The sequence below is a fragment of the Bison bison genome, unplaced genomic scaffold (assembly GCF_000754665.1).
Source record: "Bison bison bison isolate TAMUID 2011002044 unplaced genomic scaffold, Bison_UMD1.0 scf7180017864263, whole genome shotgun sequence".
Lineage (NCBI taxonomy): Eukaryota > Metazoa > Chordata > Mammalia > Artiodactyla > Bovidae > Bison > Bison bison.
Genome location: NW_011494835.1, coordinates 1,293,244 through 1,320,443, shown reverse-complemented (window position 1 = coordinate 1,320,443; position 27,200 = coordinate 1,293,244). Strand labels below are relative to the sequence as shown.

Below are 27,200 nucleotides of genomic sequence, written 5' to 3'. Positions count from 1 at the left end.
GCTGTGAATTCTGAAAGTTTTCAAGGCATTTTATTTATATTTTAATTGGATCCTGTGATGGCTGTTTAAAAAAAAAATAGCTCTCTCCGGAAGGTATAAATTGAGTTCTTGGTGAACATGAGCAAAGTCAGAGATCAGATTTTTTTGTTGAGTTGCTGTGCACATTTAGAGTTGTAATGAAAAATACTATGCTCATAGCCACTCTGTGACTTGCAGCATGTTACCAAATCTTCCTGTGCCTTTGTTTCCTTATCTGTAGGTGGGGGTAATAACAGTATCTGCTTCATTGGGCTGTTGTGAAAATCAGGTGAGAGAGTGCTTGTAAAACTCTTACCATAGTGTTTGGCATACAATAAGAACTCAATACCCAAAAGCTGTACTACTTCTATTGATATTGTTGAATTCATTTACATGGTGAAGAAAACATGTCCCACTTAACTCATAAAAACACAGCCTTATTTTGTCTTCTAGTTTTGAGTTTATATTTTTCTGATGCTTTTTATCATGTTTCATTACTTATGACCAAGTAATTGGAATATCCTGTTTTATTTTTTTAGGTATTTATGGTACCTAATTGAACAGTGGTAATGTTAAAACAGAGACAGTATCACCTCAACTTCTTTACTGAGCAAATAGTGACGACAGCCTTTTCAGAGATGAATCTATGTAGATGGGAAACTTATATGATGGGTCTTCTAAATACCAGAAATAAAAGCTTTCCCTTTTCCTTTGAAGTGATTCATTAGCCCCAAGGGCATGAGGCCTGTCCCTCACAGTGGTGGGCTTCTGTGTCACCCAGGGTATTGGTGCTGTGCTCATCCAGGCAGCAATAGTCAGAGAGTCGGCTATGGTACCACCTGTGCTCTGTTCTAGGGCTCAGACTCAGGCCTCACCTTCTAACTTCCTTTGGCTTATAGGAAAGCAAAGGGAAAAAACGTTTCTGGTGGTAAAACCTAGGGATCTTCAGAGATTACAGAGTGGGGATGAAAGGCAAGGAGTCTGAGATGCTGTCTTTTGCCTCCCACCACTCCTCTCTTCCTTGTTCTTTGCCTCCACATTCCTTGTCCAGTGATCTGTGATCTAGAAAAGATGAGTCATCACTCTTATGGTCATACTTAGAGAAAAGCCATCTCTTAGACATTCTCTTCTCCTGGTGTGGCTCTAGGCAAGTGCTTCAAGTCATCCTGCAACCTTACTAGAAGAGAAAGGGAAGTTACAAAAATGGGGCTGATTATTGTTAGCTGTGTCTATGTTCCTACCTTTCACTAGAGATTTAATTTTTCCCAGTTCTACTCTTTACTCTCAGCCCAAAGGTGTCTTTTGAACTTTGGGGATTTTTCCCACAGTGAAAGCTTTGGCACACTGAGGCTTATTTCTGTGGAGCTCAGCAACCCTTTGCATTTTGTTAGTGATCGGTAGACGACTGAGAATTTTCTCTAAGGTAGTTAAGGAAATTTCAGATCTCTTTTCTAATCTTTTTATTTGCTTCCCTCTGGTGATTTAAAGCTGTACTGTGTATGTTCTTCATCTGGAGAAGGAAGGAAAGGACAGGGGAGAGAGGGAAGTGGGGCAGGGGGAGAGGAGGGGAGGGGAGAAAGGAGGAGGGGAGCAGAGAGAGGTGAGAGATAGTCTCTTAAAACCCTTGTCATTCATGCCCACTTCTGCCACAAGAAAGAGCCTTCAGAATATTAGGGAAGTTACATATGTACCATTTTCTCCAGATGAACTAAACCGCTAAGTATAGAAAGAATTTAAGACAGTGTTATCTTTAATCTTCTAGTCCTGCAACAAATGCCAAAACTGGCCTGGGTAATGTCATGGGAGCCACCCTGGAACAGAAACAGAATTTGTAAACCTACCTTTAATAAATTGTGCTTACATTCTGCTATAGTAGTTACTCTTTGAAAGAAGTCTGGTAGTAGGTGTGCGGGATAATATTTACATTTCCTTCACTGGGCTTACCTTTTTTTCAATTGGAGTTGACTTGCTTTACAGTGTTGCATTAGTTTCTGCTACAGCACAGTGAATCAGTTATCTGTGTACATGAATCTCTTTCCTGGGTTTCTTTCCCGTTTAGGTAACCACGGGAAATTGAGCAGAGTTCCCTGTGCTGTGTAGCGGGTTCTCAGTAGTTGTCTATTTTATACATAGGCTTTAGGGGCTTCCCTGGTGGCTCAGTTGGTAAAGCGTCTGCCTGCAATGCAGGAGACCCAGGTTCAGTCCCTGGGTTGGGAAGATCCCCTGGAGGAGGAAGTGGCAATCCACTCCAGTATTCTTGCCTGGAGAATTCCAAGGACAGAGGAGCCGGATGGGTCACAAAGAGTCAGACACGACTAGGCAACTAACACTTATACAAAGTAGAGTATATATGTCACTGTGCTTACTTTTAATGTTTTTTGGTAAAAATATTCAGTTGACTCTTGGGGAAACCTCATTTATGAAAACAGGTTATATATTAATACCATTATCCCTGAGGAAAATATACTTAATAGAACATCCCAGGGCAGAGTTCCTTTTGAGAGGTTTTTTGCTTATCTGTGTGGCCAGTTCTTCTCCCAGGCTTCAGGGCTCCTGTGTCCCCCAGCCATCGGGAACATCCTGGGCCCCTGAGCCCCATCCAACCACATTTTATCCGTCTGTTCGCTTGCTTCAGTACCTGTTCCTTCTCTTTATTTTAGTTCATAAGATTATAAGAAGTAGGTTTTGGTGGATGAAACATTGACTAATGGAAGAAAAGGTTTTAGGAAATTATCTAAATAGTATATGAAAACATTCTTTGGTTGGTGTTAATTGTGGTCCTAACTGCCCTTTGACAGCCACTCCCCCCTGTTCATCCTCTACGCTCCAGCCAGAATGCTGTACCTGATCTTGGCACTCCTCTGTTACAATCTTCGAGATTTCAGTTTCAACCAGAATGAAGTCCACAGTCTTCACAGTGCTGTAAAAGGCCCTGCAGGATCTGCCTGCACCTCTCGCTTTATTTGGAGTCCTCCCTACTTCCCCTCTCCACCACCGCCTCCAGCACCCTCGTGAGCTCTGCCCCTGGAATGATGTTCACATTCATACCTGATCAGTCTCTAGGGCACCAGCTCACAGTAACTCATCCTGCAGGTCACAGTGTAAGCAGCTCCTCTCAGAGATGTTCATGCATCTGTCTTCTGGTCAGCCCCCTGTTCCCCGGGGAGTCTTTAACCCATTCTGTCATTTTGTGTGTGTGATAATGATCCAGTTTCACTTTTTTTTTTTTTTTGCATGTGGCCATGCAGTTTTCCCAACATTTTTTATTGAGGAAACTGTTCTTTCCACACTGTAGACTCTTGGTTCCTTGGTCATATATTAATTGACCATGTAAGTGTGAAGCATGGGAGTGTATATCTCATCACTTTTTTCTAGTCTGTTTTTTTCTTTGTTCATTTGTTTTTCTTGTACATAGTGGAAATCATTTCATTTAAAGTTTTATATAAACTGTAAAATATACCAGGGGGTGGGTAGTGAACCTTCTCTTGACACTTCAGTGGGACACTTCAGTCCATACTGGTGTGTGTAAGGAAGGAGGACTCGTTGAATAATTTAGCAGAGCCACAGACTGCAGCACACACAATTGTAAGAACTAATAGCTGCTGAGCATCTTAGGTCTAAATTCCTTGGCATACTTCCCGGTGAACTGCAATGAAGGTGGGCATGACCATCCACTGCTAAATTAAATGGTTCTTGGAAACGAAGTGCCTAAAATACTAATGAACCATCTGGCACTTGACAAGTTGTTAGATGACTAATTCTCTGAGTGGCTGTTTTCCAAACGTGTGGTCTCATCCCTTACTTTTAACCTCCATCCCTCCCACTTTCTTCATTTCTGAGCATCCTCCAGACACTGTGAATACCCTTCTCTCATATTTCCAAGCACCTTCTTCATACTCACTGCCTTAAATACTCGCTCTTCCCCGTCTCCAGCACTTGGCTTTTAGCTTGGAAGGTTCCACCTTCTTTCCCTCTCAGACTGATCAGTGGTTGCTCAGAGAGGACCTCCTTGGTAAAACAGGCCCTTGTGCCAGGAAGCCTTTGTCCTGTCCTTCCCTCTGCACCAAGACTCTCCTTATCATTTGACGTCCTTCATTTAGAGAAACGGGGGCTGATAAACCTTCATCAGTTCAGTTCAATTCAGTCGCTCAGTCGTGTCTGACTCTTTGCAACCCCATGAATCACAGCACACCAGGCCTCCCTGTCCATCACCAATTCCTGGAGTTCACTCAGACTCACGTCCATCGAGTCAGTGATGCCATCCAGCCATCTCATCCTCTGTTGTCCCCTTCTCCTCCTGCCCCCAATCCCTCCCAGCATAATGCCCTTAAAATATGGTAGTGTCAAATTTGAGCTATTCCAGTCCAGAGATGATTTGTATATTCTATAACAAGAGAAGGGAACAAAAAAGTAATTGTTTTATGGATTTGGTTTTTTTTAAAAAAAACTCTCTATGTCATGAGAAATGAAACATGTGTGCCTACAACCCTGTAATATTTCTAGTCGTAAGAGGCGGACTGCCTCTCAGAACCTCAGATGAGGAAAGGAAAGCTGGAATTGGACGACTTTGCTGTCAGTCATTTGGGTGTAAAAGTGGCCTCCCCAAGGGCGCTTGTGATCAGTTTGTCCCGAGATCTTGTCCATTAACTAGCCTTTCTTCTTCCACCCATCTGATGCTGTATTTCAGATGGGTGTATGTGAGTGGGGGGCGGAGGGGTGGAGCTGAGGAAGGGGCTTCAGTGTTTAGACTTCCACAAAAAAAAATAGAAAAGAAAAACTTCAAAAGTAGTAAGCTAAAAAAATCAGGGCAAGTATTATGGGTTTGTTACTTAATTTTAAAAATTATTGCTAAAAATCATTGGAACATTATTGAAAAAGAACTTTTTTGACTGATGTCTGTTCCATGGTGTTCTACATCTTTCCTCCCTGCCTTATAAAAATAGAGCTAATTAATTTAAGTTCTGGCAAAGAAAAGGGAGGATTCCTTGGTCTTGGGCCAAGAATCCCCTCCACTACCACCAGCATTCTCTCACACTCTCCACTCCCAGCCCAGCTACTCTCCCTGACATCATCTGGTGCTTTTCCATGCTAGTTTTCATTAGAATTTGGAGTTGTAGTGTCCTAAATTCTACATTTAAAATTTGCCTCTCCCATTAGAATGCAGGCTCCGAGGGGGCCAGATCCTTCTTGCTCTTGTGCAGTCTGTCTCCTCAGGACCTCCCCCAGGGCTTGACATACGTGTGGCAGTTAGATGTACATTGAAGAAGTAAATAAATGGATATGAATCCATTTTTAAAGTGTACATGGGCTTCTGACAAGATCTTCCCATTCACTCAATAAACACTTATTGAATGCCTGTCACTTGTTTCAGCCCTGGAAATGCCACATGAATAAGACATGATTGATGCCCTCCAGGACTTCAGAAGCCAGCAGAGGGAGAGACGCACATGTGTGTAAATGACTGCAGTTCTTTAGGAAAGAGTGGAATAGCAGCATGTAAATATGAACCTTCCGAGTACAGTGGGGAAGAGTTGAATTCACTCAGAACATTAGAGTTTTCACCCGGCCAGTGGTATTTATGCTGAGCTTTGAACAGAGATCTTGCCTGGAGAATCCCGTGGACAGAGGAGCCAGGCAGGCTACAGTCCATGGGATCGCAAAGAGTCAGACATGCCTGAGCGACTAAAAAAACTTTTTTTTTGTAACAGAGAGGGGAGGTTAGATTGGTTAATTAGCAGGAAGAAGAGCATCCCGGGCTGGGCAGGGGGTCAGAGAGGTGAACAGGACAGCATGTTCGGGCAGTACTGTGTGTTTTAGGGGGTGGATTGTGAACTCTGTGCTAAGGGGTTTGGATTTGATCTAAAAGGAGCCAGGGATCCTGCTTAAGCCCTGAAGCCTATCGCAGATGCGGAGTTCACTGGAGACGAGTTCATGCTTTGGTTAGAAAGTTAAACCGTTCGCTGCAATTACAGGCATCCCCACCGCCCATTAAAACAGCCTTAGAGTCCATAATGTATCTTTCATAGACAAATTTTAGAATTTCATAGAGATATTTTGCTAGAAATTGGTAGCTGTTTTAAAATGTATTTTCCAGATACTTTTTAATGTATGTTGAATTTTAGAAGCTTTGAAACCCATTTATTAAAACTGTACCCAGAAAAATGTTATCTCTCCAGAACAAACTTCATGAATCCTCATGTGAACTGTGATGAAATATTTTGGAGTTTCCAGATGAGTGTAATACCTACGTCTTTCCCCCATTGTTAAAGGTAATGCCTCTTTGTCAATGCCTCATTAAAACTGAACAAAATGCATCTCTCTTGCAGTTCCACGGCAGCCTTCAAATGACTTGTTTGAAATATTTGAAATTGAAAGAGGAGTCAGTGCAGATGATGAAGCAAAGGATGATCCAGGTAGATCCCTATATTCTTAGTACTGTTATAATGACACTATTCCCCTCTATTTCATTAGAATAACATTTTTTAATTGGAGGATAATTGCTTTACAATGTTGTGTTAGTTTCTGCTTTACAACAACATGAATCAGCTTTAAGTAAAACAGCTTTTAAATTGTAGATTGTTTGGTCACATCTGAGAAAATGGTACTTTTTTCTTCTTTTTTTACCACTTGGTTTCCCCTGTAGTTAGATCAGTTGAGCAAAACAGTGAATCGTCATTATCTTCTTTTAAAAAATATTGAAGCAGCATTAAGCTGAGGAGGAAGTCATATTTTATAAGTGATGATGTAACAAGGTCATAATTTGGCAGCAATGGTGTGTTCTATTTTTACAGCTGAGCACTGATGCACCATTGTGCTGAGAAAGGATTCATGTGATTTCCTTTTGATCTCATGGACAGACCTTCTGGTGGGATATTTAAATGTGGACAGGAGAGAACACTTGGACAGATACTCCTAGTTCTCAAGACTTTTGTTGTTGTTAGCCCTTGGGTTTGTGGTCTACTCATCTTTCTGGTAATTTCCTTGCAGGTGTTCTGATACACAGTTGTAATTTTGACCATGGGCTTTGTGGATGGATCCGGGAAAAAGACAGTGACGTGCACTGGGAACCAGTGAGGGATCCAGCAGGTAAAACCATTCGTCTAACTCTAGTACACATTTCAGCTGGGTCCTATCTGAGGACCCAGTTCCGCTACTCAAGGATGCTGCGACACAGCTCTCTGTTTACTCAGTAGAAAAGAACGTGTGTCCAGCATTCATCTTCCATTTTTTTAGGTGAACTGAATTTGTTAGCTAGCAATTAGAATTATAAGTAGACAAGCAATTTATTAAAAGGCCAGCTAATTTCTCTCAAAACAGCTTGGTGTAAATATAAAACATGTAGACTCATTCTAACATATAAAGTTATGTGTAGTGCCCCCTGCCCAAGGATAAAAATAATATGGTACAGCAGCCATCATATAGTCCCTGGTTGTTTTCTTGATTATGTCTTTCTTTAAGAAATAGTAGAAGGAAACAGTGGAAATTTCTGTGAAGTTGTAGATCTCTCTCACAATCTAATTTTCAGTCTAATTTGGATATTGGACAAATTTGTTATAAATTACCACCACTTTTTCTACAAGTGAATGTTATTGGAAAGGTAGATGTAAATATAGACACTCGGAAAATTAAGACTTTTAAATTACACATGTCCTACAAATCTAAAGTTTCAGAAATTACAACATGTTTTGTCATCTTGCTTCAGGAAACAAAGCTACATATTATTGTTGGTTTTCCCCTCCTCCCTTTAGTAGTTAGTCTTTTATGGGTGAGTCAAACTTAACGGAAGGGTGAGAAGTTTGGGTTCTTTTTTTTCCTTTTTACACTCCCGATTCTAGACTAGGGAATGAAAGATGAAAATCATGAAAAAAAGAATAAAAAAAAGTTACTTGCTTTAAAAGCCTAGTTCCTCAATACTATCCCAGCTATAGAGATAGAGCACAGAACATGTAAAGGTTAGCTTGAGGATATGCTCTATTAAAACCAGCTCTTCTTAGTGGTCAGTATGCACCAAATCAGCCGGAGACCTTGTTAAAATGTAGGTTTTCATGCATTTCTCATACTTCCTGGGGATACTTTTCAGGTTCATCCCTCATGTACATTTTGAGTAGCAAGTTACTAAAGATTGGGGGCCAAAATATATTCATTAGATCCCCTAAGACTGAAATGTTAGAGATATTTAAAAAATGAAATTTGAGGTAAGCTTTTAAAAAATTCCCTGGTGGTTCAGATGGTAAAGAATCTGCCTGCAATGTTAGACACCTGGATTCAGTCCCTGGATTGGGAAGATTGCCTGGAGAGGGGAATGGCAACCCACTTCAGTGTTCCTGCCTGGGGAATTCCATGGACAGAGGCGCCTAGCAGGCTATAATCCATGGGGTCACAAAGAGTCAGACACGACTGAACGACTAACTGTTTCACTTAAAAAATAAGTACGCAATAAATTCAGAGGGATTTTTAGATTTAACTATAAAATAATTTTTAACCTCACATACACACATACCAGTACATTCTCTCTCATTCTCACTTAAGGTTAGCTCTGAGACTGATGACATTATTATTAATGTCATAGATAACTGTGAATAAGGGAGAAATCAACATTTATTTGATATGTACTATAGTCCTGACTCATTCATCATCTCAGTTTTATTTAATCCTCTTATCTACCCTGTGGAAGTAATGTTTTTATTTCACAAAGGCCCAGGGGTTACATCAGTTTCCTAAGGCTACAGAGCTACAGAACAGACTTCCCATCCAGGCCTCTCTATCCTGCCTATGCAGCCACCTCAGCAGTTCAGTGCCCACAACCCCTGCAGCATTACTGAGGTTGGCCCCATCCAGCCTGGCCTCCCTGTCCTGGGATTGTGTACATGATATGATTAGCAAGTCTCAGGCCTGGAGATTTGAGTGACCACTGATCTGGAGTAGTGTGCTATAGAAGGAAGGATCTTTAGCAACCTGATGTGAAAAAATGGTGAATAATGCTCATAAGCGTAATGAATAACTGTTCTAAGTAAGGTACACTGGGGAGAGTAATTCACACTCAACTCAGAATTCATTGCACTTGTCTGTAAACAGCCCATGTGAAATGTTTGACTTTTTAGAATTTAAATACTGTCTTTTAGAACCAATTTAGTACTTTTCAATAGTTTTTATTATTCATCACATATGTAAATATTTAAATTTGCTGTGACCAACCCCCCCCCTCCACCCCCGACCCCTGCACCCCCACCAAATCCACTTGCCCTCCAAGAGGAAAATGAAAAGAGGATTGGCAGTTAGAATGGTAGACAGAAAAAGGTCTGAAACGGTCCTTTGGCTGTGATAATACAGAACAAGTGGAAAGGAATGGTGGCTGCCTGGGTAATTAGACAGCTCCTGCTCATTGGCTCTGGCCCCTTTTCTGGGGTTGCTCCAGGTTTCTGCCAACAGCTTGGATGAACTGGATGTTGAAGGCGTACTAACCAATCTGTGGATAACTTAAAGCCATGGGAGAAAGCAACTGTGTGTGCTGACACAAACACCCTCCAAAGATTAGACCAGTGGGCCACACTTAAGAGGCGGCATCTCCTGGGGATGAATACATAGTGTAGCTCTTGAACCACCCACACAACTGTGGGAGTGCAAGGATGTGACTTAGCAGTAAGTGTGAAAGACTTAGAGTTTTAATGGATAAAATCAATGTGAGTGAACCCTGTGTCACTGCTGCCAGAAAGTTGGGTCATTTGCATAGAAATAGGTATTTTTTTCTAGAATGCAAAATACACTTTGGTTCTTACCAGTCAGAGAAAAGAGGTAATTGTCGGTGACTCAGAAGAGTATGACCTTGATAGAAAGATATCTCAAAGCTTATAGAAAAACAGGTAAGAAACCCAGGAACCCAGAATGTTTAGTCTGGAGTAGAAATAATGGAACAGGGCAGCTTTTCAAATACATGACCGGCAACATCTATCTCCGTTGTTCTGTGACCGCAAGGGGATAAGAACTTGAATCCGTAGGTAGAAACTTACAGGGGGGCTGACCTTTGCTCACTATCAGAACTTTCCCATAGTCAGAGCTGTCTAAAGAGAGATCAGGGGGCTGTCAGTGGGGACCTTGGACTGGGCAACACATGACAAGGTGTTGTTTTGAGAATTGGACAAGGGTTGGATTCGAGCCCTGGGAGCCTCTGAACCAGAAGGGAACATCCCAGGTCATCCACGGAAATCAGAGAGCAGAGTTCTATCTTGGAAAATGGATGGGAAGTCCAAAGATGACAGAGTTGGAAGAGGTGGTTAGAAGACCAAAGATGATACAGCTTATATGTCAGGGCATAACTGCAGATGGGTTTTTTTGTTTTGTTTTGTTTTGTTTTTTAGCACATATTGGGAAATTCTGACCATATACAGATTCTAACACACTCAGATGATAAACACTACTGAAGCTTACTTTCTGAGCCTACTTTTCTTCTAGGAAGTCCAGGTGAGGTTGTGTGTATATCACATGCTTAAGGCCAGAAAAAGACTATAAGCAATTTAATCAATCACTTTTGTGTGATTATTCTAATTACCAAACTGTTTGCTTTTTGCTTCTTTCTATCTAGATTATACCATTTGTAAGGGAACATATGTTTGGATTTCTGCAGTTATGACTGATTTTTATGTTGTGTATTTCTTATGCAAGATCCAGATTTGCAAATATTCTTAGATACTAATATCTCTAAGACAAACCTTAATTAAACAAACTTGCAATTTTGAGAAACAGCTGCAAAATAAGTGCATTTATTAGCTGCTTTCCTCGTGCTGATTAGATTTTGTTATCACATTCAGTCTTGAACTTAATTGTGACTTAGTGAAATTAATCCATCCTCTAGGGAGTGTGTGCTCCTGACAGATGTGATGTTGTGCTATAGACTTGTTGCTGTGACCCTGAATACATGTCCTTTTCCTGTAGCGTCAAGACTAAACTTGGGACCCTTTTCCTGGAACCCTAATCTCTGGGAATCAAGAGTTAAGGGCAACTGACTCAGCCTGCTACTGAGAGCTACAGGGAATTCATTTAAATATAAAATTATATGCTAGCATGTATGTACAAGTATGTCTACTGTAGCATTAAGAAACATTATTTTGAAATACATTATTTTGAAAACAGGAAAAGAAAAGCTCCCTCCTAACCCTGGCTGCCAGATGCAGCCAGTTTCTTGGTTACCTTTCCAGAGAGAGATTTTTCCACACAACAGCCCCCTCTTCGGTACCTTGCTTCTTCCACTTAACGGTGTTATCTTAAGAGTTAACATGAGTGTGGACTTTGAAGCCAGGAAGCCTGGGCTGTAACCTGGCACCACCACTTACTAGCTTTGATCTTGAGCAAGTTAAGTTACTTCAGTAGTGTCTGCTAAACATATGTAAAGCATTTAAGGCAGTCCCCGGCCCAGAGTTACCATTAAAATAGTATTAGCTGTTGCTGCTGAAGATTGTTCTGTATCAGCACATACAGGGCACCCTCACTCTTGTTAATGGTGGTTACTCCATTACTCCTTAAACGTATTTAAACAGCCATCCACTGAGGGACGTTTCAGTTGTTTCCAGCCTTTGGATAGTTCAGACAATGCTGTAGTAAGTAACCTTGTCCAGATATCATTTCCTATCTCTTTGAAATTAAAATTTTATCACCTGTATATCTGGCATCTATTATTGACCAAAACCAACTTTAGATACTGTGATGCTTTAAATTGAATCCATGAAAATAAATGTAATTTTATATTTAAACCAGTATTTTGTAATCAGAAGTGAAAATATTTAATAGGGTAGTTTGTTTGGAATGCTCAATCACTTTTCCCTTACCATTCTAAAGTTGTAATAGCTCCATTTATTAAAAAGGGAAAAAATTCTTTGTGGTTAAAAAACAAAACAAAATAAAAAATTCCTAGTGGCCACAAAGTAGCCCTATACGGGGAGAGCAATTGTAACCTCATTTATAGAATTTGAAGTATCTATATAAAAGGATTATTTGACTCTTCATAGGATTCCTTGGTTTTTGTTAGCTTGTCTTGTTTGCAGGCAGTATCTGGTATGGTGATAGTATCCATTCCACAGGGACTTAAGATAATCCTTGTTTTCTTAAATATTACAGATTAACTGTAATAACCTTATATCTTTGTCTTGACCAAAATACCTGTGATGATTCAAAAAGCTGACTAACAGGGAGACATTCTAAATCCATCTAAATATTTTGGCTCAAAATATTGTTTGGATTCATTTGAGGAAGAGAGAGGTGGAAGGAGTACAAAAAATTGTGTTTGTTTTGGTGAGTCAAGTACATGACTCAGGGACTTATTTCTCTGTTGTTTTTTGCTGTATTCTTGGAACATCATTAATTCAACAAATGGCATTAAACACCTACCATGTATTAGGAATGCAACGGGGTTTAGGGGAGAAGTTGGTTACAACAAAGAGTTCATAGTCTCCTGGAGGAGGGAATTGTGGAGATACGTGATTCCCATGCTGAACAGGTATTCAAGCAGTTTTGAACTCAAACTGTTACTCAGCTACACAGTGGCTGGATGACACCTTGGGTGACTTCACCTCTCAAAACCTCAGGCTTGTCTGCAGATGCAGAAGCTAAGAGGTGTTCACCTCAAGGCTTGTTAGCAGGCTGAATGAGATGCTCCTCATGGAGCACTTGCACAGGTACACCCAGGTCACCTCTTTGGGTCTTTAAAGGCCCAGAGGGGACTTGGTAGAGGAGAAGTCACTTGCAGAATAACATCCCAAACCTTGTCATGTCTTGTGCAGTTTGTGTTAAGAAATCATCTCCAATGAAATGTAAGTGGTGTTTCTACCAAAACAGATACACATGTTTAGCATTGCAGCCACATTCTTCCTATGGACAAGTCAGTGTTGAGACATCAGTGTGTTTTTCAGTTGGTTGCAATAAAACAGCCTGAGGGGAATGTCATTTGTACACGGACTGAGTTTCAAAATATGACTTGCAGCTTTCCCTATCCTGAGAAGCAGCACCCCCTCCCACATCACTGCTGCTCAAATCTTTCCCCCTTAATTGCAGTTCCTCTAACAATAGGGGGAAGCAAAAGCTGTAGCCTTGAGGATCCAAGATCATCAAAGTGACCTTTCCAAAGGGAAAGATTTTATTAACATTTTGTATTCATGTATACATAATAGAAATTGTATATATTAATTGCATTGTTATGGATTTGTTTTCATATAAACATGTTTTAAACTATTTGCCTCCAAGTAATACTGATGCTCTGGGAAGGGTGGCAGGTTCCCAGAACATTTCTGCTGCTTCTTGAGGTCAGGTATGAGAACCACAGTGAACTCATTTGTAAATGATCCTTCTCCCTTGAGAGATTTTTTTTTTTTTTAAGTGGGGAGAAGCGAGAATAATCAGATCTAGTGTCCCTTTAAATCACCATCGGCTCTACTGCCGGGAAGTAGAAAATCCACCTAGGAAATTCTCCCTGGCAACTTAAGGCAACCACCACACCAGGCAGGCAGTAGATGTATGCGGATCAAGAGGTGGTGAGTGTGTGTTTGCCTGTGTGTGTCTGATCATATTCAACTGGAAATATTTATAGCATTAAGATTACTATTGCAGGCATTCTTGGCATAATCTGTGCCCCTCATGAGCAAAGGTTCTCTGTTAATAGAAAACCACAGAATTTAAGACAGTCATAGAGATAAGTCCTGTCTTCCTCCTTCAAAAGTCTGCAATTATTTACAAATGACTGGCACAGCCTGAGGCTTACCAGGACAGAAGTGAAGCGCCAGTCCCCGCCCTGGTGCCAGCAGACACCTGAGCGCATGCGCACACACGGCCCTGCTCTTCCCCTGCAGGTGGACAGTATCTGACAGTCTCAGCAGCCAAAGGCCCGCTGGGAAGGGCCGCCCGCCTGCTGCTCCCCCTCGGCCACCTCCTGCATGCAGGGGACCTGTGCCTGTCATTCAGGCACAAGGTGACGGGGCTGCACTCCGGCACGCTCCAGGTGTTAGTGAGAAAACACGGTGCCCACGGAGCAGCCCTGTGGGGAAGAAATGGTGGCCATGGCTGGAGGCAAACGCACATCACCCTGCGAGGGGCCGACATCAAGAGCGTAAGTAGACCCACCAGGGACGCAGAACCGGGGAGGTTTTCCTTTCAGAGGAGAACTCGGGGGTCTGCAGTGGAAGCCTCCTCCTCTCTTCCTGAATTCAGGCAGGAGGCTGTTGCATTTTCCAGGCGCGGTGACCCTGCCTCTTGCTTCTTTCTTTAACCCCGTGCTCCTTCATACATGTTCTTCACGGCCACCTCTGATCACCACCTCTCCCCTGACCCTGGTGAACAGCCCCTACTTTTAATGGAAAAAAAAAAAAAACTAGGAGTTGCAAAAGTTAACAAAAGTTAACAAAAACTTCAAAAGGTGGGGGTTGTGGTGGACTTAACCTGCTTTTCCTTTTACTCAAACTCCTTGTACTTCAAACTATGAGCACCATGAGCTACCCTAAAGTGGGTTATTTTTTAAATGTTTCTTTAAAGTCTTTTTTTCCCCCTCTTTGGCTCAGAGATCATAGTCAAGCAGCCTTGGGTGGGAACCAGAACAATATGTTTGGAAAGTATTATTCTATTCAGGACAGGATGTGGGGAAAGCTTCGATGGAATATATAAATTTTATCTGAAGTAATCAAGTTATAGGTGGCAATAAAAGATCTATAACACCCCACTGAAATAGTGAATGTATTTGGGAAATGTGTCGTCTTTATGGCGATACTTATAAAAATTATTAGGGGATTCTGCATCTATAACTAGATGTATAGTTTCTAGAAACTGCTTTAAAAAGAAAGGATGGAGTCCTTGAAGACAGCTTTTATCAGAGAATTGGATTTTGTTTTACTATTTTTCTGAAATTTTCTCTCAATATTTACATTGTTTGGAGATAAAAAACAGTAAGTTGTTTCACACCCTAACATAGATTTCTGTTTTAAAAGGAGCAAGGATACTCTACAGAAGATAAAATGCAAGATAAAATGGTCTTTACATAAGTGACCAAGGCTGTGATTGCATCAGGGTGTTTGGTTCTGCTCCATTTTAAGCAACAAAACTTGGAAAACATCTAAGATAGGCTGCATGATTGTGATCTTTCAGATCTTTGGCTCCTAATTTCTACACCATTATATTCCATCCCACTCTTTTCTTCTGACCTTGGTAATCTTTGACAAAGTCTCCGCTTCATAATCATTCCTAAATGTAACTAGTCTATTGTTTAGAATGACTTTTCAAAGAAGAACTGATTCTGGGTAAGGTGATCTGGTGAACAGTCGACTGATGACTTAAATTCCTACCAAAAGGCAAGCATCGGTGACACTGGCAACTCTGTTCTAGTCTTTCCTTCTGTTAAGCTTACTATTTAGTTTTGGGGAAAGGTTGCCTTTATTTTGGTAAATGAGCAGACATTGGACAGGAGCAGAGGAGGCTTGACCCGTGTGTGCGTTCTCTCTCTAGGTCATCTTCAAAGGTGAAAAAAGGCATGGTCACACTGGGGAGATTGGATTGGATGATGTGAGCTTGAAAAAAGGCCACTGCTCTGAAGAACGTGAGCAACTCCAGAAGTAGCAATGAACCCCCGTGTTGCTCCCTCCTCTTTTTCCAGCCTTCACCTCCTGTCCTCTCCTCCCTCTTATCAGGCCTAGGAAAAGAGTGGGTCAGGAAAGTCTGGTTGGTGACCTACATCCCGCTGGCCTGCTTTTGTTGTGCAATCCCAACGAACAGTGACACCCTCCTTGAAATACAGGAGGGCATCTGTAGATGTGTCCAAAGTCATTTTTGGGTGTTAACCTTTCATGCTGAGACTCTTAAGAAGGCCTTCAGCGTGTGTGACCTATACCATCCTTCATCCTGGTTGCAAGGTGTTTCTTGTAGCAAATTATGGGAGAAGGTTTCAGAAGAAATCTGTGCAAATGGCCATTCTGTTATCTGTTCAGTGTTGTACCACAAGTAGTAGTGACTTCCCCTAAGATGTGTTGTACAGTGTGCTTGTGAAATTTGGTTTCTGCTCTCCACTCGGTATGGATAGTTCCTGAACTCTTTCACTGCCATTCTCTTTGTAAAAGAAGGGTGTATAACATATGAAGATGCATTTATTCTTGTTAACTGTATTTTTCTTCTAAAGACAATTATGTAAAGTGGGCACATAATCCCTCGTTAGTAGTATTGTGTTTTGTGTAAATGTGTTATTGGTAATAAGTAGTTACGTGTTCCTAATCGTTACAGACTCTAGTTGCAAGGGAAAGGCAGCTTGTGATCTCTTGAGTTAAAAAATACGCAGTGGAATGGCATCCAGTTCCATGACCTTATATTGGCAGCAAGAGAAAATTGGAAGAGGTGTCAGGCTGTGGTCATAGGAGGTGAATTTAATGGCATCGAGTTTGATCACTACAAAGGACAATAGACCATTCAGTAATAGACAGGAAACTGAGGTTAACATATAAAACCCTCACTGTCTCAGGTTACGCTTGAAAACCAACAGCTTTTACCGTAACATCAAGGCTCTTTCTGGTAATCTGTAAGAAGCTTTATGAAAGTTCAGGTTGTTTTGAAGAAAAGGTTCTGTTTGTGGAAGCAGGGTGTTTGGAAGCATGGGGGAAGCTCCGTTGAATAGATTTTCATACTAATTTTAAACCAGTATAAATTTAGGCAGATCTAGATCATGACCTATGTGCTGTTGTGTCAGGAAAGGATAGGAGGCAAATCTCATGCTTTGAGGCGCTGGATGTGCTGGAATGGGTTTCAAACACACACTAGGGCCACAGGACAAGATTGGAATTCTAAGATCAATGAGCCCCGACTACATTTCCTCCCTGCAAAGTTTACTTGTAGGTTTAAAAATATACATACCGAACTTTTAAAAGGCAACTTATTCCTGAGGCTTTCGTTTCTGATTAAGTAATCAAAATATTTTCTGCTGTTTTTGCCAGGAATCACAAAGATGATTAAAGGGTTGGAAAAAAAGATCTATGATGAAAAGTTAAAGGAACTGGGATTATTCAGCATGGAGAAGAGAAGACTGAGGGGCAAACCATTGCTGGTTTTCAAGTATATAAAGGGTTGGTACAGAGAGGATGGTGACCAGCTGTTCTCCACATGCACTAAGAATAGAACAAGAGGAAACAGGCTTAGACTGGAGTGTGAGGGAGCGTTTCCTGGCAGGGACAATTGTTAAATTAGAATCTTTTGTTTTTAAAAAAAGTGTGAATTTTTTTGAGACTTTACAAAAATTTGATAACATTCTTTTCTATTAATTTAAGATGGTTAAAAGTGTTCTTACCTCAAGGTAGAGTAACAGATTACAGAATCTCTCCAAAGATACCTTGATTGTATTACTATGTAATGAAAATTTCCAGGCCTAAGTAACATGGACTTAAGCTAAGGTCTAACTGAGGAATTTCCCTCTTGGCCTCCGAATAGAGAGGAATCAAAAGGGGGAAAGCCACAGTACTGAGCTCATGAAAAGGTCTCTCTGTTTATGGCAAGCCTAGAAGTGTTACAAAAACAAACCCCCCCCCAAAAAAAAATGGGAAAAAATGTAAAATCTATTTATTCCAAAAGAGTATGATGGGCAGATATTTTAGTATCTCAGTGACAGCCTAATGTGGTGGTGTGTATTTTTTTTCTTAGTAAAGTTATAACCCTTTCACTTGCTTAATGGATGATATTTCAAATTTTTAGAGAGACTATAGCTAAGAACATAGCTTGAGAGAGATTTTTATCTGGTGCAATCTCCCTGCAGTGTGTGTGACAACTTAACCTGGCTACTGAAAAAGAGTGCCATGCCCAACACCACTGCCAGGACCTTTCCTTCACCTAATAGCAGGAGTTTCTCTCATCAATTGGAATCTCCAGGCCCCACAAAATGGTATTGTTTTTGGAACAATAGGACTGTAGAATCTTTCATCATTTAACTTGGTGGAGGCAGGACTGGAGGGGGAATATAAATCAGTAAGCCTTTGAGTTAGGGGCCAGGAAATACAGCTTTAGATCCATTTTTAATGATTCATTTCCTTTTTGGTCATATAACTGCACAACGGGAGATGAAAGGGGAAAATAGAAAATTTGACTTTTAGGTGCCAATAGTACATTGCACTACACTGATCGAAGAAGTTATCCAAAGTACTGTATAACATCTTGTTTATTATTTAATGTTTTCTAAAAGTGAAAAATGTTAGTGGTTTTCCAAACAGCCAAATAAAAATAATTTGTAAATAAAAACACTGTTAATAATACCAATCGTCTCTTTGAGTTTCTTTTTTTTTTTTTACCTGGAAGAATTATCAAGGTAGTTTGAGTTTTCACAGAAGCCATCTATAGTAGAACCACTTTAATACCAGGAATATTGGGAACAAAGATGATAAAATATTGCCATTATCAGTAAACAGAGGATGTCGCAGTCATCAGCGATTGCAGCCCTCCAACCTGAGCTGGTGAGCCCTGAGAAACAGAGCTGAGAAAGGAAAGAATACCTACCATCTAGCAGCCATTAGCCTGCAGCCACTCCCTATGGTGAGCCCTGAGGAAACTCAGGATGTGAAAACACAGGATACTAGCCCCAGGGAAGTGAAGTGAAGTGGAAAGTTGCTCAGTCATGTCTGACTCTTTGCGATCACATGGACCATACAGTTCATGGAATTCTCCAGGCCAGAATACTGGAGTGGGTATCCTTTGCCTTCTCCAGGGGATCTTCCCAACCCAGGGATCGAAGCCCCAGGGAGCTGAGTTGCATATCAAAGAAATGATTTCACTGAGCCCAGACTCTTGCATCTTCCCATACCAAAAAAAGTGAGAAATTCCTTGAGATATCTAGTTTTCTTTAATTAACAATAATCTTGATGTTCAGACTACCTGCCCTTTAATGCAAGACTTCTATATAACCTGGCTCCTTCCCTTGCTTTCTTGGAGCAGTTCTCTCGGGATTACTTGAGATGCTGCCTCCCAGGCTTGAAGTCCTAAAAATTGCCAATGAATGAAATATAACTCTCAACTTTCAGGTTGTGAATAATTTTCTAGTTGAAAGATATTACCACATTATTATGCTTTCTGAGAAAGATCGGAAAATCACTATAACATGTCATACCTCAGCAAATTGCTTTAGTTATGTTTTCTCATGTCTCATTTACTTCTAAACATTTGTCTTAAATCTTTTTATGTAAAGGAGTATAAAGATATAAATAAGTATATATATATGAATTATGAGCCTTTTTAAAAAAACGTGTTGATTTGGTTAGTGACATTTTACTCCTATTCTAATCTTTCCTGATAGACAAATCTAAAGATTGACAATTAGTCCTACAGAATTATTATAGAGAATATGTTACTAGCTTCTTCCTTTCCAGGACTCAGAGAACCCTTAGTGGCTAGGAAGCTCAAATTTTGTATAAATATATACTTTAAGCAAAAGATAATAAAAAACTTCAGCTTCCTTATCTCAGTTTTTTCCTTATCTCAGAGATCCTTCCTAATCATTTCTAGGAGATCTGAGAAAACTGAAGTTTTCCAAATATTTTAGAAATAAAACCTCTTCCTAAAGTGTTTGAAGTTGGAAGAAGCAAATGAGTTATAAGATCTCAGAGTCACTGATTTATTTGACAGATTTTACAGCACTCACTATGTGCCTGGCTCTGAGGTACAACCCCCTTTGTGGAGTTTGAAACTAGAGAGGAAGATGGACATTTATCAGAGTCATACAAATAAATGCAAAGTTGCTGTTGTAAATACTGGTATACCTTGAAGGCTCTGAAAATGTGATGGGTTCTAGGACCTTTGGCTCACTGCTTTTCAAGCTCTAATGCACGTGTGTGTGGGAGGTGAAAGTGAAAGTCGCTCAGTCATGTCCACTCTTTGCAACCCCATGGATTATACAGTCCATGGAATTCTCCAGGCCAGAATACAAGAGTGGGTAACCTTTCCCTTCTCCAGGGGTCAAACCCAGGTCTCCCACATTGCAGGCAGATTCTTTAGCAGCTGAGCTACCAGGGAAGCCCAATCTTGTTAAAAATTCAGCTTGATTTGGGAATCTGGAGCGGGGCTTGAGATTTTACATCTCTAACCAGCTCCCAGGTGATGCTCATGTTCCTGGTGTTGGAATCAAATTTGGATTACAAGCCCTTACTGATAATACACTGGGTGGGGGGTGGGGTGGCTAGGGCCTTCATCTCTGTTAATATTCATTGTTGGATGGTATAAAGGACCATGATAGCAAGATGTATATTTACAAATATTCACTTAGTTCCAGTGTATTCTTTCCTTCAAGAAACTTCTGAGCCTCAACAAATAGAGAATATCAATTAAGTAGAGAAACATTGGGGCAGGAGGAGAAGGGGACGACAGAGGATGAGATGGCTGGATGGCATCACCAACTCGATGGACATGAGTTTGGGTAAACTGCGGGAGTTGGTGATGGACAGGGAGGCCTGGCATGTGTGATTCATGGGGTCACAAAGAGTAGGACATGACTGAGTGACTGAAGTGAGGTAAATATTATTTTAAAAATGTGGATATCATAGCACAATCACTAAAATGAAAAAAAATGATCAAAATACTCAACAGCAGAATTGAGCTGGTAGAATAAATAATCAGTCAATTTGAAGATTGGTCAGTTGAGATTTTCCAATTTAAGGAAAAGAAAGATAAAGCTTAAGTAAGGATAAACAACTAGACTTGAGATCAAAAGGATATAGAAATGTTGAAAAGTTCTATAAACCAACCAGCATGCACGCATGCACTTCAGTTGTGTCTGACTTCTGTGCAACACTATGGACTGTAGCCCTCCCACTTCCTCTGTCCATGGAATTCTCCAGACAAGAATACTGGAGTGGGTTGCCATCCATTCCTTCAGGGGATCTTCCCAAACCAGGGATCGAATCCATATCTCTTACTCTCCTTCACTGGCAGGTGGGTTCTTCACCACTAGCACCATGTGGGAAGCCCAAATATCTATAGAACACTCCACTAAACACAAGAGTATATGTTTACTTCAAATGCATAGAGATGTCGACAGACATGAATTAGGCCATAAGACACTATCTTAAATGTAAAAGGCTTGAAATTATACAAAATAGGTCCTTCTACCACAGTGGATGAAATCAGAAATCAGTAACAAAGGAAAATATGACAAATTCAAAATATGTGGAAACTAAGCAATATGCTTCTAAACAATGGCTAAAAGAAGAAATCACAAGGAAATTAAGAAATATTTTGAGATTAATGAAAATATTCCAAAATTTATGGGATAAACTAAACCCTTGTTTAGAGGGAAGTTTATATTCATAAATGCCTATATTAAAAAAGAACCTTGTAAAACTAGGAAGAACAAATTAAATCACAGTAAGCAAGAAGGAAAATAAAAATTAGAGCAGAAAAAAAAGAAAAACAATATAGAAAATCAATGAAACTAAAAGTTGGTTCTTTGAAAAGGTGAATTAAAATTTATGCACATTTAGATAGAGTGAAAAAGAAAAAAAAAGACTTAAATGAACAAAATCAGGAATAAAAGAGGGGACATCATCACTGACCTTATAGAAATACAAAGGATTTTAAAGGAATACTATGAACAACTTATGTCAATGAACCCAGATGACATAGGGTCTTAGACAAAAACTATTGAAACTGCATCAAGAACAAATAGAAACTTGAACAGACATTTCAAGTAAATGGAATGAGCTAATAATCAAAAACTTCACAACTGAAAGAAAATGCCCAAAGAGCTTCACCAAAGCAATGAAGTAAATGGAGTATTTAAGAATTAGTACTAACCAACAACAAAACTAAGTATTCGTAAATTCTATATGGAGGAGGATACACTTTCCATATATAGAATACCCACCCTATCTATCCATATAGAATATCCATATATAGAATATTTCAGAGGTTGCTAAGTCATTTCAGTCGTGTCCGACTCTGTGTGACCCCATAGACGGCAGCCCACCAGGCTCCCCCGTCCCTGGGATTCTCCAGGCAAGAACACTGGAGTGGGTTGCCATTTCCTTCTCCAGTGCATGAAAGTGAAAAATGAAAGGGAAGTCGCTCAGTCGTGTCTGACCCTCAGCGACCCCATGGACTGCAGCCCACCAGGCTCCTCCATCCATGGGATTTTCCAGGCAAGAGTACTGGAGTGGGGTGCCATTGCCTTCTCCAATTTCAGAGATTACCACCATCTTAACAATATTAAGTCTTCTATGAACAAGGGATGCAACGAAGGCAGTGCTCAGGTACTGCAGTGAACGCAGTAAATGGTGAAAAGATCTAAAATCCATGTTGATGTTGTTTAGTTGCTAAGTCATGTCCAACTCTTTTGCGACCCCATGGACTGTAGCCTGCCAGGCTTCTCTGTCCAAGGGATTTCCCAGACAAGAATACCAGAGTGGGTTGCCATTTCTTTCTCCAAGGAATCTTCCTTACCTAGGGATTGGACCCATGTCTCCTGTATTGACAAGCAGATTCTTTACTGCTGAGCCAGCCAAAAAAGATGCAAACTAAACTTAAAAACAGCAGGAGGAAGAAAATATATATGAATGAAAATGAAAGAGAGAAAACCCAGAGAATCAATCAAAGTAAAAATTTGTTCTTTGAAAGGATCAACAAAAATTAGAAACCGTTAACTAGACTAACAACCAAAAAAAGCTCTAAATAACTAAAATCAGGAATGAAACTGGAGTTGTTACTACTAACCTGACAAAAATAAAAATGATTATAAGAGACTGTTACGAACAATTATATGCCAGTTAGTTAACGAGTTAGTTAACAGTTAATGAGTTAGATATTCTAAATGAAAAGAACAAATTCCTACAAATTGGAAACAAACAAACAAAAGAACCCTCAAGAAAACAAAATCTCAATAGGCTTATTACAAGTAATGAAAGTGAAAGTGAAGTCGCTCAGTCTTTTCTGTTTCTTTGCAACTCCATGGACTGTAGCCCACCAGGCTTCTCTGTCCGTGGGATTTTCCAGGCAAGAACACTGGAGTGGTGTGCCATTTCCTTCTCCAGGGGATCTTCCCGACCCAGGGATTGAACCTGGGTCTCCTGCATTGTAGTCAGACGTTTTACCGTCTGAGCCACCAAGGAAGTCCAAAGAGACTGGAGCAGTAATCAAAACCACCCAACAAAGAAAACTCCAGGACCACCTAAATGTCTTCACTAGTAAATTCTACCAAAATTTAAAGAATTAACATCAATTCTTTTCAAACTCTACCAAGAAATAGAGGATGAGGGACAGTTCCTAACTCATTCTATGAAGCCAGCATTACTGATACAAAACTAGATAAAGATATAACAAGAAAAGAAAATACAGTTGACTCAAACAACTTGGGTTTGAACTATTGGGGTCTACTTATACGTGGATTTTTTTTCCCAATAAATACCACGGTACTACATGCCCTCAGTTTGGTTAAATCCATGGATACAGAACCACTTTATAGTGGGAGGGTCAACTATGAAGTGATGCTCAGATTTTCAATCTCCCCAGGGGGTGAGTGCCATTAATCCCTACATTGTTCAAGTGTCAACTGTATAGATCAGTATCCTTTATAAGTACAAATATCTTCAACAAAATACTAGCAAGCTGAATCCAAAAGCACATTCCAAAGATTCTATATCATGACGGGATTTATGCCAGAAAGTCAAGGATTTATGCAAAGAAGGGAAAAGTGGTTCAAAATAAGACAATCATTTATTCAAAATTTTACTGGATGATCTAGTTAATGCAATTAGATGACAACAAAAAATAAAATGTATTGGAAAGGAAGAAGTAAAACTGGCGCCGAAAACTAGGAATTCAGAAAATCACGGTAAACTGCAGGCTTCACATGGCTGCGGCTTGAGGCCCCTAACTTACTTCTTGCTTTCTTTCTCTTGCTCTCCCCTTTGCTTTCTTTTCAAGATGATGCTAGGTGTAATCTGTCTGCTCACAGCATTATGGCCCCGCCAGCAACACTGTGGCTGGCAAGGGAATCCCCAGGCCTTGCAGATTCAAATAATGGTTGATGGACAGCTAACGCTGTCCTGTGGAACATGGTGGAAACATGATTTCTGAACCCAAGCGGTCTCACTCTCATTCTTTCACTGTCCCATCTGGAACCCTCCATTATTCTTTTCTTTCCCACTTGACTCATACAAGCAGGTCTCTTTCCACATTTTATCTCCTAGCCCTTTTAGGGAAGGAGTTTAGGATGTCATTCCTAAACTGCAGCCCCACTGTCATACCCGGTACTGTCTGTGTCAAACAGATTCCATTCTATCTTAGCTGCCAGGCAGATAGGGCAAAGGATTTGGGGTTTTCCTGCTGTCTAGTCTCTCGTTTCACTCAATCCTCAGAAATTTACTATGACAATTTCTCTCTCAGCCCTCAAGCCGTAGACCCTGTGCCATCTTCCACACTGCTGGGTGCTGCACTTAGTCACTCAGTCATGTCTGACTCTTTGTAACCTCATGGACTGTAGCCCGCCAGGCTCCTCTGTCCATGGGGATTCTCCAGGCAAGAATAGTGCAGTGGGTTGCCATGCCCTCCTCCAGGGGATCTTCGCAACTCAGGGATCAAACCCAGGTCTCCCACATTGCAGGCAGACTCTTTAACATCTGATCCACCAGGGAAGCCCATCTTCCATAGTGCCCAGCTCCAATTTCTCCAAGGGTTCCTCTTTGCATCCACTGGACTCCCTTCACCCCAGGCCTTGGCAGCCAACACACTGCTATGGTTTATCAGGCTGACCACTACCCAGAAGCCTAAATTACAAACTCTGTGGATGCTCAGTCACAAGGAGTACACCCCAGTGGGCATGCATGAGTGGGTGCTAAGTCGTTCAGTTGTGTCCGATTCTATAGACTCCATGGACCAAAATCTGCCAGGCTCCTCTGTCCATGGGATTCTCCAGGCAAAAATACTGGAGTGGGTTACCATGCTCTTCTCCAGGGGATCTTCCTGACCCAGGGATCAAAGCCATGTCTTTTATATCTTCTGCATTGGCAGGCAGGTTCTTTACCCTACCTGGGAAGCCCACATCCCAGTGTAGGAAGACTTATAGGACATAAGCTCTCTAGACAAGGAATACCTCCTAAGGAAAGTCCTGACAACCAGTCTGCTCTAATTCCAAAGTCCTCCTCTGGGTATGCTGTGGGAGGCAACTTGCGCAATGTCAAAAGGAGGGCCAGAGATGTCTGGTCAGAAATCACTGGGAGAGTAGAGGATGCTTGAAACCCCATCAGATTTGAAGGGAATTTGGGGGACGCCCTGATATCCAGGTTACAGCTTCCTGGTAAATGTTTCTGAGACACTGGATTCCATTCTAGGAGTGCTCTCTTGTTCTCAGGTGTAGGTTACTCAACATGGGAGGAGCCCCCTCTGAGCCAGAAGAAACGCCTCTGTACATACTTATATACAGCGTGTACGTGAGAATCAGAATTTCTGACCTGACACCAGTGATGAAGAAAGGCAATGCACAGTGGGATGGAGCTACCTTAGAGCAGTACTTGGAGGACACGATGAAGAATCCATCCATTGTTGGAGCGCTAGGCACGGATTCACAATGGCTCAATCTGGGCTGCCTCAGAACCCTGTCAGATGAGCATGCTGGGGTGATATCTGTTTTAGCCTGGCAAGCAGCTAAGCTAACCTCAGACCCCACTGATATTCCTGTGGTATGTCTAGAATTAGATAATGGGGATGTTAGAAGCACGACAGCATCACACTGGCCGTGCACAAAATGGCCTCTTGATGACTCATAGTGGTTCTCCAGCATCCTGTCACAGGGACTCAGTCATACTTAATTATCTTCTAGAACTATTAGAGTTCCAGTAATTAGGCCATTCATGTAATATGCACTGGGTACTTTTCTATTAATTTTAGAGTAAACTGCTTTTTGACATTCTGTGGATTGAATACTATCAATACTTACCAAATACTAGATAAAGAAAGTACCATGTTTTGAAGCATCAGGTTTAGGTCACCTTGTATACAGAATTTTGTTATGTTTAATAAGCCTGGTTGGAGGGGGGAGAAAAGAATTGGAATTTTTTTTTTAACTGAAGGGCTAAAAAAGGAAAAACTTAAATTCTATTGTAGCTGTGCCTGGCCTTTGTGTAAGTTGGAGGATGGAGAAAAATGGCCTAAAAAATGGGTCTCTAATGTATAATATCACCCTGCAATTGTATCTCTATTGTTGCAGGATGGGAAAGTGGAGTGAGAGTCCCTATATTCAGGCTTTTGTGGTCCTTTACCAAAATCCTGCCTGATACAATTCTTATAATTTAAAGCCTGGAGGACCAGAAGACTCTCCTGACATTTTATATGATTCTCTTCTAAGCTCTCCTGTCTCTCAGAGGGAAAACCCAGCTCCTCCTTCTTCTGACAGAACCCTTACTTCTCCAGAGGCACCTACTTCTCCTGATCCCTCTGATTAGTCTGACTCCACCTTCCTAGGCTGGAAGAAGCACAAGCTGGAATCAAGATTGCCGGGAGAAATATCAACAACCTCAGATGTGCAGATGACACCACCCTTACGGCAGAAAGTGAAGAGGAACTAAAAAGCCTCTTGATGAAAGTGAAAGAGGAGAGTGAAAAAGTTGGCTTAAAGCTCAACATTCAGAAAACCAAGATCACGGCATCTGGTCCCATCACTTCATGGGAAATAGATAGGGAAACAGTGGAAACAGTGTCAGACTTTATTTTTTAGGGCTCCAAAATCACTGCAGATGGTGATTGCAGCCATGAAATTGAAAAGACGCTTACTCCTTGGAAGGAAAGTTATGACCAACCTAGATAGCATATTAAAAAGCAGAGGCATTACTTTGCCAACAAAGGTCCATCTAGTCAAGGCTATGGTTTTTCCAGTGGTCATGTATGGATGTGAGAGTTGGACTGTGAAGAAGGCTGAATGCCGAAGAATTGATGCTTTTGAACTGTGGTGTTGGAGAAGACTCTTGAGAGTCCCTTGGACTGCAAGGAGATCCAACCAGTTCATTCTAAAGATCAGTCCTGGGTATTCATTGGAAGGACTGATGCTAAAGCTGAAACTCCAGTACTTTGGCCACCTCATGCGAAGAGTTGACTCACTGAAAAAGACCCTAATACTGGGAGGGATTGAGGGCAGGAGGAGAAGGGGACGACAGAGGATGAGATGGCTGGATGGCATCACCTACTCGATGGACGTGAGTCTGAGTGAACGT

At 41.0% G+C, this 27,200-nt stretch overlaps 1 protein-coding gene and 1 non-coding gene across 9 annotated transcripts in view; both read left to right on the top strand.

Moving 5' to 3' along the window:
* Positions 1 to 27,200, top strand: part of NPNT (nephronectin) — a 97,809-nt gene that overhangs the window by 62,622 nt on the left and 7,987 nt on the right. For 6 of the 8 annotated variants that reach the window (XM_010848245.1, XM_010848244.1, XM_010848249.1 and 3 more), the window contains 4 exons: positions 6,345 to 6,431; positions 7,006 to 7,104; positions 13,851 to 14,107; positions 15,493 to 17,550. In XM_010848245.1, the coding sequence (XP_010846547.1) occupies positions 6,345 to 6,431; positions 7,006 to 7,104; positions 13,851 to 14,107; positions 15,493 to 15,603 (554 nt within the window). In that variant the 3' untranslated portion in view covers positions 15,604 to 17,550. Of the gene's footprint in view, positions 1 to 6,344; positions 6,432 to 7,005; positions 7,105 to 13,850; positions 14,108 to 15,492; positions 18,301 to 27,200 lie in introns of those variants that run through there. The other 2 variants (XM_010848248.1, XM_010848251.1) reach the window with 2 other exon arrangements.
* On the top strand, positions 2,164 to 2,235 carry TRNAC-GCA. Its single transcript has one exon. It is a non-coding gene; the product is annotated as a tRNA-Cys (tRNA).